General features: G+C 40.9%; 1 protein-coding gene across 14 annotated transcripts in view; it reads right to left on the bottom strand.

The window, feature by feature from the left end:
* The window catches only part of ZMIZ1 (zinc finger MIZ-type containing 1), a 490,731-nt gene that overhangs the window by 157,933 nt on the left and 318,865 nt on the right, over positions 1–13,933 (bottom strand). For all 14 annotated transcript variants that reach the window (XM_054033720.1, XM_054033719.1, XM_054033732.1 and 11 more), the window contains one exon: positions 11,039–11,144. In XM_054033720.1, coding sequence (XP_053889695.1) covers positions 11,039–11,144 — 106 coding nt within the window. The remainder of the gene's footprint in view (positions 1–11,038; positions 11,145–13,933) is intronic.

Here is a 13,933-nt window from a genome sequence, read left to right as displayed (position 1 = left end):
TGTTGCAAACTGAGAAATGAACTAATAATAATATTTAACATTAAAGAACACTTTTACCCCATCTACAAAATGTGTTACAAGCCTTAAACAATTCATCCTCACAATGCCCCTGTGTAGATATGTAGGTAATAATCATCCTCACTTTACATATGGGGTCAAAAGTCTTGTCTAAGGCAGCTCAGCCACACTTCAGCTTCAGTTTTTCTCTCTCTCTCTCTCTCTCTCTCTCTCTCACACACACACACACACTCTCTCTCTCTCTCGCCATTGAGGTCAGCTTCAGAACAATCAGCAGTTGGAGAGTGTTGGTTAAAAGCAGGGGTTTGATTCAGGCCCCATTTCTAGTTTTAGGTCCCTACGTTTTTGATTGATCCAATCTTCATGCGGAACGCTAATTTATTTTTGTAAGTGAAAAGTTATTTCTCCCCTTATTCCTTAATTTATTTCCTACCTATAAGTGCTACATACCATGATTTAGCATGCTTGGATGTCAAGAATACAAAAGAACAAGGGGATTTGTTAGAAAATTAAAACAGGTCGACAAAAAAAATGCAAATCAAGTAAACAAACAAATAAATAAATAAAATAAGGCAGTTTTCCCTCTACCTGAAACACCTGCAGAGGAAACACACACTGATTGTTTTCTTTATGAGTTATTAAAAACTGAAGTAACATGGAAGAAAAACAATGTATATAAAGAGAACAATCAAGGTACATTTTCAAAGATGGCCAAATTTACTCCACTGAGTTTCATAGAAAATATACATTTATACACTGTAGGGAACAATCTTGCACCAATGAGGGGAATATATGTTTTAAAAGGTCTTTTCATATCTACTCTTCTTTTACTCTAGGACATTGCTCCTTGACTTCCACTTCCATACGATGTCAGAAAGATATGGTTTAAAAATGAACATAATTTATTAGACTGGATCTGCTTGATTCTTTGATTATTCTTATTTGATGTTTAAAATTATGTTTTATCACACAGTACTTAATCTAAATTCTTTGTTACAGGTCTATTATATCTGGAAAGAACTAATAAGAATGAAAGGAGAAGTAATAGTAAAAACTATTCAAGAAAATAATACTCCTCTGCATGGAAATTAACCTAATTCATAATACTTCTCTGAAAATAAGCATTGTCTACTAACTTTTATACTGGGACATACTAGTTTCCTTTGCAAGGGGTTAAGAGCAAGAACATTCTTTAAGGCTAAGTGACACAGGAATACAAGAATTAAGAAATGGATTTGGGATTTTGACCAGCAGAAACTCAGTTGCATATATTGACTGCAATTGTTATCTTGGGATAGAATGAGCTAATTTGCTCATCCAATTCATGCTCCTGCTAGCACTGCACATCAGTGGCAAAAAGCTATCAATCCCAGTGGAAGCGGCTTATCCTACTGTCCAGGTGGCTGGGCACTGGAATGACCCAAATGTGTACATCTGGATGAAGCACAGCTGGAAAAGGATAACATGCCAGACTGTATTACAGCTCAGAAAGGGCAACTTGTGATGGGCAAATGCCACTATGTCCTTGGCTACACTGGCAATTCACAGCGCTGCACTTGCTGCGCTCAGGGGTGTGAAAAAACACCCCCCCCTGAGCGCAGCGAGTGCAGCCCTGTAAAGTGCCAGTGTAATCAGCGCCTGCAGCACTGCACGCTCACTCGCAGCGCTGCAAGCTACTCCCCTCGGAGAGAGCTCTCGCAGCGCTGGCGGCGCAACTACACTTGCACTTCACAGCGCTGCCGTGGCAGCGCAGCCGCAGCAGCGCTGTGAATCTGCGAGTGTAGCCAAGGCCTATAAAGAATTTGCTTACTTCTCTCCTCCGTATGCATATATGCATTCCCCTATCTTCCACCCCTTTTCGTTTCAGGTTTCTGTTGGACAGTTAGGTCACCAATTTCTTCACTTTCGAAGTGCTTTACAAGGATTGGGCCACGGTTTAAGTTTGTCTTTACCTCCAAAAACCCAAGGACAGCATCCTGAAGTAGAGGTTCCACTGAGGGAAGGATACAGTAATAAAAAGGGGCTGAAATCTTTCCACAACCACTGTCAGCTCCAGCCTAGCCCCAAAGTGGATTGTGCTCATTGGGAAATGTATGACAGGATGAGCTAATTCACTGTATCCCTTCCATAGTCTATGCTGATGGGGTGCCCACAGAGCACAGACACAAGCTACAGTCTCCCCCTAGGTAGCATTAACACTGGCTGCTCTCCTACATGGTGAATCACCCTGGTGTGCAGGGGACCAGGCTGCGCAGGGATGTGGAATTCGTGAATCTAGCCCATTGATCTAAACTAAGTATCAGAGGGGTAGCCATATTAGTCTGGATCTCTAAAAAGCGACAAAGAGTCCTGTGGCACCTTATAGACTAACGGAAGTATTGGAGCATAAGCTTTTGTGGGTGAATACCCACTTCGTCAGACGCATGTGGTGGAAATTTCCAGAGGCAGGTATAAATATGCAGGCAGGAATCAGTCTAGAGATAACGAGGTTAGTTCAATCAGGAAGGATGAGGCCCTCTTCTAGCAGTTGAGGTATGAACACCAAGGGAGGAGAAACTACTTTTGTAGTTGGCTAGCTGTTCACAGTCTCTGTTTAATCCTGAGCTGATGAAATCAAATTTGCAAATGAACTGAAGTTCAGCAGTTTCTCTTTGGAGTCTGGTCCTGAAGTTTTTTTGCTGCAGGATGGCTACCTTTAAATCTGCTATTGTGTGTCCAGGGAGGTTGAAGTGTTCTCCTACAGGTTTTTGTATACTGCCATTCCTAATATCTGACTACAAAACTAAGTAGTTAGGCATGAATTACCTGCTTGTGTGCTGAAGCCACTATAAATCGTTGAGAAGGAGATTTGTACATTTAATAGAGCTATATTTCTTGGATCTGTACTCCAGCATAGAATTATTATTATTTGAATTCTAGCAGTGCTTAGGGGTCCCACCTGTGATCAGAGCCCCTCTGTGCTAAGCACCGCACAAATACAGATTTAGAAGCAGTCCCTGCCCCAAAGGCCTCTCAATTTCAACAGACCAGGTAGGCCATGGGTGAGAGAAAGGCAAGGCCGCCCAGAGGATTCAGAGGGCCTGGGGCAAAGCAATTTCGGGGGTCCCTTCCATAAAAAAAAGTTGCAATACTCTAGTAACATGCATTTGGAAATGTAAAAAAATACCAGTGAAATACATTAAAAAATTAATTTTTAATAATTTGAAAATACACAAAATACATTATTTAAAAATATTAAATGCTTTAATGGTATATATACTTTTCCAATTACATAATGGGCTGTCGCTGGGTGATGGTTGGTGCCAATGGGCTGTCGCTGCCTGGGGGTGGCGCTACTGTTGCCCAGGGCTGGGTGGGGAGCTGGTCTCTGGGTTGGGGGGTGCCCGGCTCAAAGGGGCTGGGCTTGGAGCTGGGAGTAAGGGCTGTGGGGGGGGGAGGAGGTGTCTGGCTCAGAGGGGCTGGGCTCAGAGCTGGGGGTCAGGGCTGTGGGGGGGAATGGGGTCAGGGGGGTGCCTGGCTCAGAGGGACTGGGCTCGGAGCTGGGGGTCAGGGATGTGGGGGGATGGGGTCGGGGGGGGGGTACCCGGCTCAGAGGGGCTTACCATGCTGCTTACCCCCGTCTCCCCCCTCTCCCAGAGCCTCAGCGAGCCGCATCCAGGAGCTCCTGCCGTTCAGCCCACTGGAGCTCACAGCCCCGCCCCCTTACCACGCGGCTCCGAGCGGGATGACCTCAGGCCCCGCCCGAGCCACGCCGCTGAAGCGCTGTCCAGGGCCGCGGCATGCTGAGGCGCCAGGGGATGGGGGAAGGCGGAGGTGGGGGGGGGGCGCCGACATTCTCGTGGGGACCCATGCGAGGCCCAGGGCAAATTGTCCCACTTGTTGCCCCCTCCCCCTCAAGTGGACATTTTAATCCTTAATTCACAGACGGAGAGCTGAGGCACAGAGAGATTGACTGACTTGCCATGGGGCACACAGTGAGTGTATGGCAGAGCTGGGAACTGAACCCAGTCCAGTGTCATACATACAACACAACCTCAAAAGGTGAGACCTAAAAGCAAATACCACTCTTATTTAACCACCCATGATCAATGTTCTCTTTTAGGATACTGTATATCTAGATTAGAATCCACATGTTTGCTGGAAGCATAGTGAAGAGCCAAGAGTTCTTTGACTAGATAACCTGTGTTAAAATACGACTCGCCCTGTCCACGCTAATGTTTTAAGTCACATTAGCTAACACACTGAACAAGAAAAAGACCTTTTAGCCTACTCAAGACAAACCCTTTGGCTCCAGCACCACGTCAAGGCTATGTCTTAAAACTGCGACTTGCCAGTTCACTTAACTGCAATACAAACTGGTTATCCCAGGGTCCTTTGTACTGATAACTTTGGTATCTGACCCACTAAAAGCACAGCTTAATTACTCTTATGATAAGCCATTATGGTCTTAAAAGGATACCCCAAAACCAAACAAATCTTAATATACAAAACCCTAATGACATGAAGCTTCATACTTTATTTAATAAAGTCCATAATTAAGAAGATTAAGTAGTATTATTGTTTAACTGCAATACTAAAGAAAACCAAACAGAGCCAATTGTGGTTGAAAACAAGCCAATCACAGCACTCTATCAAAGAGAAAGGGTTGCTATCTCTGCTATCAAATGTCTAACACTTAGCCGCCCATCCAGGCTGTCACAGGATTCATTTGCTGCAGTTTCTCAGTGACTGCTGAGATACTTTCTCTGCACAATACTGCCCTCAGGCCTCTCTCAGTGCAGAGATATCGAACACTGTCTTTTTCTGACAAAGCTCCTGTATGATCTCATCCTGTCGTCCCCTTGTCTGGCCCCAGCTTGGCCTACTGACAAAAGCAAAAGCTACTCTGAGAGCAAGGAAAAGTTCAGCAGCTTGTTAAAGTATTTATGAATTTTTTTTTTTAGCAAATGATTAACTTACTGACTTACCAATAAATAAATAAATAAATCAATAAAAATAGAAAACCCACCATGATCTGTGAACTCCATTTTACTTGCATAATAGGCCTTAAAATAAATGTATTATACAACTGAAAATGCTGGGATTGGAAGGGCAAAATCAGCTAAGCTCATGCTCCAAAGAGCCTTCATTTAAATTCTGGAACCTCTAGGGGTTCCAATCAGCACTATGCTACGAGGAGAACTCAGGCAGCACTGAGGGAGGAGGCATTAAGGAGAGAGAAAAGACCAAACACAAAGGCACACAGGTAGCCCTAGTTCAGAAGCAAATGAGCATGTAGCTAACCTGCTGGGCCATTCCCTATAGGTGTCAACAAGTCAATGGAACTTACCCTGATGTTTTGGGAGTAGCTGTCATGAAAAGACTCATAAATCTATTTTTTAAAGCTGTGTCATCTGTCTTCAGGGTGGGAAATGCTGCATTTGACCTGCTACAGAGGCAGTGGCCCAGACACAGCAGCGTGGGCTTTAAGAGTAAATGGAGGTGCAGACATTATGACAGGTTAAATGCCAAGAAACAGAGGCAAGAGGCACAAGTCATTAAATCACCATTACTACTGAAAAACCACACAATAATTTTTTAATACTTTTCACGCCACATGGGTCTCCCTAGGCACCCTCCAGAACAATTCACATTAACCACTTGGATTAGCTAAGTAAAATAAATAAGGACTTACAAGGAGCACTTCAAACCCAGTCTCAGCAACACAGCGCAAGAATGGAAGGAAACTGATGCTCTGAAGAGCTGACAACTCCACGCCCAAAGGGCTTAGGCCAAAAAGTGGGAAAAGAAGCTACACAAGTACACTACGTAGGAGCTGTGCCAGTACTGGATGAACTTTACAAGGGCTTGGGGTAGATATTTTCCCCAACAATAACCTAACAGGCTTTGTTTTCACTAGGAAAAAACATGTATTCTCAGCTTACGGCAACTAACATGTGGCAACGAACATGGAAGTAAAATCCTAATGAAGACAAGACCGTTTTTCTACTAACATGTGTTAGCAGATCAAGATAAACCCTAGGCTCCCACAGTCTTCACTCTGACTGCTAAACACATGTGAAAACTACAGACTGCCTTCTCTTCACTAGGACTTTACCTCCTTTTAGTGGCAATGCATTAGCTAAGACAATGTAAGAACTCACCTTTTAAAGACGCAGCCCACAGAAGCTTCTCCTTTCCACCACACCCAATGAACCATCTTCTTTCATCTCTGTCCTTCCCCCTGTCGCTTCCTCCTCCCTATCATTTCAGATACGCCACCAGGTCTGGAGACCTCCACATGCTGCTCACATCATTACTCTGGCAATGACTGGACCCTCCAGAGCGCACACCATATGCACAGTGCTCTGGGGCACAAGTCGATGTAGGGGTCTAAAATCCAGTGGGCAGCAATTCAGGGCTAAGCAGAGAAACCTAAGGACTGATTTGCCCCAAATTAAAATGTTAGGGGGATGGAACAGTAGTGGGAGGAAAGACATACTGGCTGCATGGCTTAGAGAGAAGAGGAGGTGGTGAATTACACTGATCTGGATAAATCCAAGCTTCCAGAAAACTTGGGAGATGATTGACATTTGAAGCCACTTGTTACTTGGCACAAAGTCGTTTGTTCATCTCTACAGTATATACAACTCAATGAGTAGTTTAGCAATTGATTTTATTTTAGTATGCCATTTACCAGCCCCTCTCCCCCCAAAAAAGAAAAATAATAATAGTTCTAAGAAAATGGATAGATATTTACAGTTGGCACTCTCAGTTTTTGAATGCATATTGTCTTATTGACAATGTAACAACAATCTCTCTCTTTTTTAGGGTGGGGTTGGACATGGGGGAAACAGAACTTTATAAAGCACATTTAATGTTTGTGAAAAGTAGCAGAATGAATTTTCTCTTTATCCACAGAAAAGCTGCAGCACGAACAGCAACGGTGCTGGCTCCTCAAAGTCCCTCAAGCATATTGTGGAGGGTCTCAGTACAAGTTCCAACTCTGGCCTTAATTGTGATCTTGATGCTAGTGTAAATTGTTATGCACTTCTTCTACAAGAGTGAGGGACTTGTGTATTGCAAGAAGTCTTGTATTGTGGTACACAAAAAGGCCCATTTATACATTGGGGTGGTATCCTGGTCCCACTGAAGCCAATGGGAACTTTCTTTTCACAGAAGGAATGAAAGCTTTAGGATCCTAACATGAAAAGCATTACTGAAGGGCAAATAGTTAACAGTCGTACTTTTTCTTAAACCCAAGACTGTTAAAACATTACCCTTTGTGTTACAACAAATGGATGGATCAATTTAGATTGTTAAGAATTTGCATGTGATAAGTTTGCTCTCCAAAATTTTGCAGTGAAGTCATTTGGAGTCTCACCATACTATATGAAGTACTCAGTGTAAACTGTAAAGAAGACGCTCCTCGAAGTGGAAATACTTTCCTACCTGACAGGAAGTGCCAATACCAGCCCCTTTAACCATAACAAAGTGACTGATTCTAGTAAAGCAATTCCAACTCATGGGGGAAAAAAATACTGTTTCTACAAAGGGGAATGACATAAGGGAAAAAAGTTCAAAATCTGCGTAATAATAAAAAGCAGATCTTCAGCTCTCAAGACATTGGACTGCAAATGCAAGAAAATGCCTCTGTTAAAAGGCCATTCTAGGGTACCATATTTAGTCTCTCAATTATATCCAGATTAATTCTGCTCAGTTTAAAAGTAAAAAAAAGATGTTTATTCTAATTACCAGCTCTACAAACTAAATCTGAGAACTGAAAATCAAGCTATGTCGTCCGTCCCCCCCCCCCAACATCATCCCAGGAAGAAAGATTCTGCCATTAGAATTTAGATTACAATTTGGCCACTGATGCATGAGTCAGAATACACTCCAGCTTGATCGCCGAGATATGTATGTCCTGTATGACAATACTCTTCCACACTCACACAAAAGAGGTTTTCAGTAACATTAGCAGGTATGATTTGGGGGATACATACGCAGCAAATATATTGAGCAAGGGCAATTTTAACACTTTTCTAACTAGAACCTCATTTAAAAAAAGATTCAAATAAGCCACTTTAACTTGTTGGCAATAAATTACTACTAATGGGAACAATTTTCTTTTTTAAGGCAACACTTGACTTTCCTGATGATTTGTATGTAACACATATAGAAACAATAGATAGGGGATACATAACGAACCATTTAAGAATCACTGCATTTCATATTTTTGGACTTTTAAACATAAAAAATGAGGATCATATTCATTTTAGACCAAATAAGTAATCTAGAAATTATGGGCTGGAGAGGCGTTTACAAAAATTTCTGGTTACCTCTCTTTAATGAAATTTTGCTTATCTCACATCTCAAAGAGGTGGACAATATGGAAAAACAGCATTTATAGAACTACCTTTCCTTAATAACATTAAAGTGTAACTTGTAGGAATGGACTCAAACCCTTGCACATTCCTCAAGTCCAGAGAAAGAAAATACTCCAAAAAACTATTGGATTAAAAAAAAATCACACGGGATATACATCAGCACATATTGGGAGTAGGAAACGGGGGGTCATTCAGATAAAGTTTTGAAGGTGTCCTATACAAAATCAATAAGCCAGGCCAGGGAAAAAGAAAATGTTATTCAGAAACTACACATGCAAGAATTCTTGACATAATAACTTAAGTGAGTCATGAAGGGAGCTATAAATACTGAGGAATATAGAGTACTTAGAAAGATCCAGAGAAAACGCTGAAGGAGAAAAGGTAGTGTCAAGAAATAACTGACAGAAGATCTTAGAGGAGGTTTCATGAGAAGTAGAATCATTGTGGCTTAACAGACCATAAAACAGTGGGGATATTTGGAATTTACTATGAAGCCCCTCCTGTCAGAATGATTAGGAGTGACCATACTTTTGTAACCCGGGTCTGCCTATCTTCCAATTTCCCCACTTATTGTAGTAGCGCTCATATGTCTGCTATGTGAACATAAGCCCTTCTGGGCAAGGACTGTGTCTACTGATGTGAATTTTCACAGATTCATTAATAGATGCCCATGGTTATGCTCCTACTCTAGCAAATTTGGTTATAAGGGCGATTGTGAAAAGTTGATGTTAATGGAAAAGGAAATGCAAAGATTATTGGTGAAACACAGGTAGACAAGACAAAACACAGGCACGGGTGAAAGCAAATACTTAAGGTCATTGGAATTAAAGGATGAGGCTATGTACATGAGGAGGAAATGGCAAGCAAAGGAGGAGAGTGAGAAGATTCTTACTATCATATGTTAAGCTAAAAATTAAAGATTTTTATTCCCAAATACATAAAGATACAAGCAGCTAATGACAGAGACAGCAGTACCTTTCTGGGGTTGCAAGGGAAATGCACTGAGTGAAGACAGATATGACTAAAAAATAATTATTTGCAGCAGCTAAACACAGACATAACATTTCCCTAGAAGGAATGAAAAACTGGAGGTTGTCAAGACTACGCCAGAAAAGTGAATCAAGAAATGAAAATGTCTGAAGACTGACAACCTTCCCTCTGCCAGCACCGTGATGGGATACATGTCAAGAAAAAGTGGCAAAAGAAATGAAACGGCACCTTTAGTAGGTCTATTTTAAACATATTTAGAAATAGAGGAATCTTAATGCACACAAAGGTGGACTTAAAAAGCCTCTGATAAGATTAACCAGGAAAGAACAGATAGCTATCACTGGAGATAATTCACAAATGGGAGATCATGCCTAATACATTGGATAGAACATTTTGAGAGCCAATAAGTATTTCCTGGAGGTGCTTAGAGGAGTAAAAATCATGGACAATTTATTGGACATTTAGCAAAATTAATAATCTGGTAATCGTACAAAAGGCAAATCTGTGAAGTCAATGAGTATGACATAAGGCATGACCCACTATTTGATAAGGAACTGCCTTGAACACTGAAGGCAAAAGTTACCCGTGAATGGAAGTTTGGCACCAATAAGAAACAGCAGTATGATCCAATCAGTTCACTATAAGAATTACTGTCTTGGAAGGAGGTAACATTTGCTAAGGTTGTGACTGTGGTGGCATGGCAGTCAATACTAAGCATGAAGGCAATACAATTAAGTATGTCCAATTCTGAAAACGTGCAGTTATCTGCTCATTTTCCTAGATTATGCGTGTTATATTGACATTCGTCACCTAAGAGAATAGGTGAAAATTAAGCACAGTAAATAAATGTAAGCAAGTGCGACAAAGACACAAAACAATGGATTCTTCATCTTTCCCACACAACAGTGACATGTCGAGGGTCCATTATTGCTACTTTGGTAGCAAGCTGTGGTACAATGGAGGAGAATGCATTGTTTGCCAGACTATTGGAATGGTGGTTGCATGGTATTACGCAGGTTTAGTATAGGTGAGAATACTACCAAACAGCAAGAATTACAAGAACAAGTGGTACTCTTTATACATCAGAGGGATAGCCGTATTAGTCTGGATCTGTAAAAAGCGACAAAGAGTCCTGTTGCACCTTATAGACTAACAGAAGTATTGAAGCATAAGCTTTCGTGGGTGAATACCCACATCATCAGATGCTTATGCTCCAATACTTCTGTTAGTCTATAAGGTGCCACAGGACTCTTTGTCATCTTTTATACAGACACCTATGGCCCACACAACAAAAAGTCCACACTAGATAGAGTTAGGATTGTAGGAGGAATTTGAAGGAGTGAGACAAATAGACACATTATGGAAAGGCAATGGAGGGATTAAGAGTTCACTAAAATGGTGGGATTGGGTGTATAGTTTCTCCCTTAGGCCTTTTTTTCCATCTCAGGGTTACAGAATATTAGGGACCTTGTTTCTGGAAGTAACACTAAGTAGGAGGAGCACCGGGGCAGCAAGTGACACTTTTTGGAGAGAATGCAGGGGTTCCCAGCATCAGGTATCCCTGGTTCATGGCCAGCACATTCAGTGGCTATGGTGGAGCAAGATACTTGTTCAGAATCTGACCCTCAAAGAACCATTGATAAATGGAAATAGCCTTTTCCTACCAGCTGATTTTGGAGTGAATTTGTCCCTGTTGGCTGCACATACGGCCAGTAGCCTGTATCCAAGATCCAAGTCAAATCCTTGCTGTGCTGCCACTCGACTAACAACCTGTGAAGGGAAAGAGAAAGCTTCAGTGGGGGTTACTTCTGGCTCCTTGCAAAGTCACATTAACCTGCTTATTGACACAAATGGCAAATGACTGTCTGCTGTTGTGACATCCATAGCATATACACGGGTATGAGGCATTGTTCTCCAAGAGCTTTTCAAGCAAGCACAGAAACCTGCACTTTTGCATCTGTTATCTGTTCGTTCCCCTGGAGAGGCAAAGCTTAATACAAACAAACAAACAGTAGAACTTTTATATACACTTAAGGATGACATGTTTTATTGTGTTTAGGAACTATCAGACCAGATCTTAAACACTATTGTACAGACATTAACAAGCACAATGCATTGTTCTTAAGAGCACTGTCTTGATCTTCGTGATTAAAAAAATCCTCCCACCTCACTGCTATGCAACATGCTATGTTCTAGTCAGCTGCCACCCCAGAGATGGCTGCACTTCAGTAGCACTGTATACTGTCTGGGAAATATCTTGGGATACCTTCTGGATAAACAGGATCTCTAATAAAAGGTGCTATATAAAGTATTATCCAAACATATATCATACAAGCTGAAAGGAGAACTTAAATAAGGTGTAGACAGTTTTATTTATTTGTATTGCAACAGTACCAAAAGGCCCCCAGCCACAACTGAAGCTCTATTGCACCAGGTGCCATGAGAGACAATCCGTGCTCATTAGTGTGCAATTATCTGTGTCTAGAACTGGCTCTCAAAAAAGAATTGGTATAGAACTGAGTTAGAAACCAAGATACACAATAACTTATAAATGGTAATGAAATGTACCATTCTGTGGTAAGTAGTCAGTTCTATCACATGAATCTTCTTATTCCAAATTGTTTTCCAGTATCTACTTTTCCTAATTAACAATAAAGAATCAGATTTCTTTATTAAGAGAGTATTACTACAGATAATGCTGCAGTTTATGGATAGATTTTTGTTGATGTTAATTTGGAAACTAAGATTTATGCAACTGCATCAGGTGATTTCCCCTCCCATTTTCTTTAACACTTCTAATCTCAAAATTGAGCACCAGTGATCTTCATGACAAATAAATAAGATTAAATTTGGAATAATCAACACAATAATATACAGGTCTGGAACACTGCTGCTAGCCCTTTTACATCCAGTTTATCTGTGTTAGTTGCAGAGATATAAAGTAAAATTTTAGATAGGAAGAGAATTATAATTTAGGAGAAAAGACCTGTTTATTTTTTGATAAATCATTAAACATTTTGAACTCAGTAAAATAATCTTCAGACCCTTACATGTAACAGTACAGTTGTTAGTAGACAGTTAGTGTCTTTGTTAAAATTCAAGGTCTAGAGCTTGCAAAAAATTGATGCAGTGGGACGACTCACCTGCATAAAGTTAAGCTCATGCAAAAGTCTTCACAGGATCAGGGACCTGGAGACATTAACAAGACCCCGAGATGGCTCAAGCCCTTTTGGGACGGAGGGCTGTCAGACTCGTATTTGGAGTTGGAGGATACTCACATTTGGAAGGCTCCAGATGTTTGCACCCCCTAAACTGAGTATCACCAGAATCCAAATATTAATCTATTTGCCCATTCATACCATCAGGTACATGTCATGAAAGAGAACTGGAAAAAGCAAACTGGAAGCTCATTTTTTAATCTTGTTAAAGGCTCCTGAGAGGGATCTCCTGTTATTATGCAAATATAATTGAAACTCATTTAGGCACCATCTACTCTAACATCACACACTAGCTAATTTAAAGCATGGCTCACTTCATTGAGATAAGAAAGGGAACCTGCCTCCCTGCCTTTATTAAAATGCTGTTTTGACTGGCACATTATCTGCAAGCTTAATATTTTGAAACTGGATAGGAATGAAAGCAGATACGTCTGCTCATCAATGAAACTAGAGTAAAGTATGTTTACTTGCAAAATTCATTGACATTTTTACGCTTGGTTCTGTTTAAAATATGGACTTATGGACACAGATGCTGCTGGGCAAAGGCCAAGTAAGGACTTCCAACCAACGTCTTGCTAATTATGGAAATTAGAGTCCTTTTGCAAAAATTCAGGAGACACACAATCACAGACCCTGACCCATGACACACAGTTTATGATTAAGGTAACTTTATTAGTCATATCAGAAAGTCAGGGTCAGTTTAAGCCTACATACAGACAAGGCACAATCTGCTATGCTCATTAATTGCATTATTTATTTATTTATTTATTTAATTTAACTAATTATAGTAAATATTCTTCTATACTTGACCTGATCTTGATCTATAATAATAAATAATAATATATTGAGATATACTTATCTCATAGAACTGGAAGGGACCTTGAAAGATCATTGAGTCCAGCCCCCTGCTTTCATTAACAGGACCAAGTACTGATTTTTGCCCCAGATCCCTAAGTGGCCCCCTCAAGGATTAAACTCACAACCCTGGGTTTAGCAGGCCAATGTTCAAACCATTGAGCTATCCCTCCCCCCACCAGTCATATTGGCTTGTCCGGGCCCAATCCAAAAGCGATGTACAAAGTAATTTCTGTAAGTAGGAGTCTGTAAATAAGGGAAGGTGTGAAGCAATCTGAATCTATGGACATCTAAATAATAGAATTGGTCCAAAAATGCTTTTTCCCCCCACATAAGAAATTTCATTAAAAAAATATTTTTTCCAACAACAATCCAGCATATGTAATCAAAAATGGACATTTCCTGTGGAAATCTCCATTTTGACAAAGTAGCCATTTTCTACTGGGGAAATCGCCCCCTCCCCCCATTAGTTGTACTAAGTAGAGG

Source organism: Malaclemys terrapin, chromosome 7 (genome assembly GCF_027887155.1).
Source record: "Malaclemys terrapin pileata isolate rMalTer1 chromosome 7, rMalTer1.hap1, whole genome shotgun sequence".
NCBI classification, from domain to species: Eukaryota; Metazoa; Chordata; order Testudines; family Emydidae; genus Malaclemys; species Malaclemys terrapin.
The sequence above is the reverse complement of the archived record's forward strand: the minus strand, read 5'-3'. Positions and strand labels throughout refer to the sequence as shown.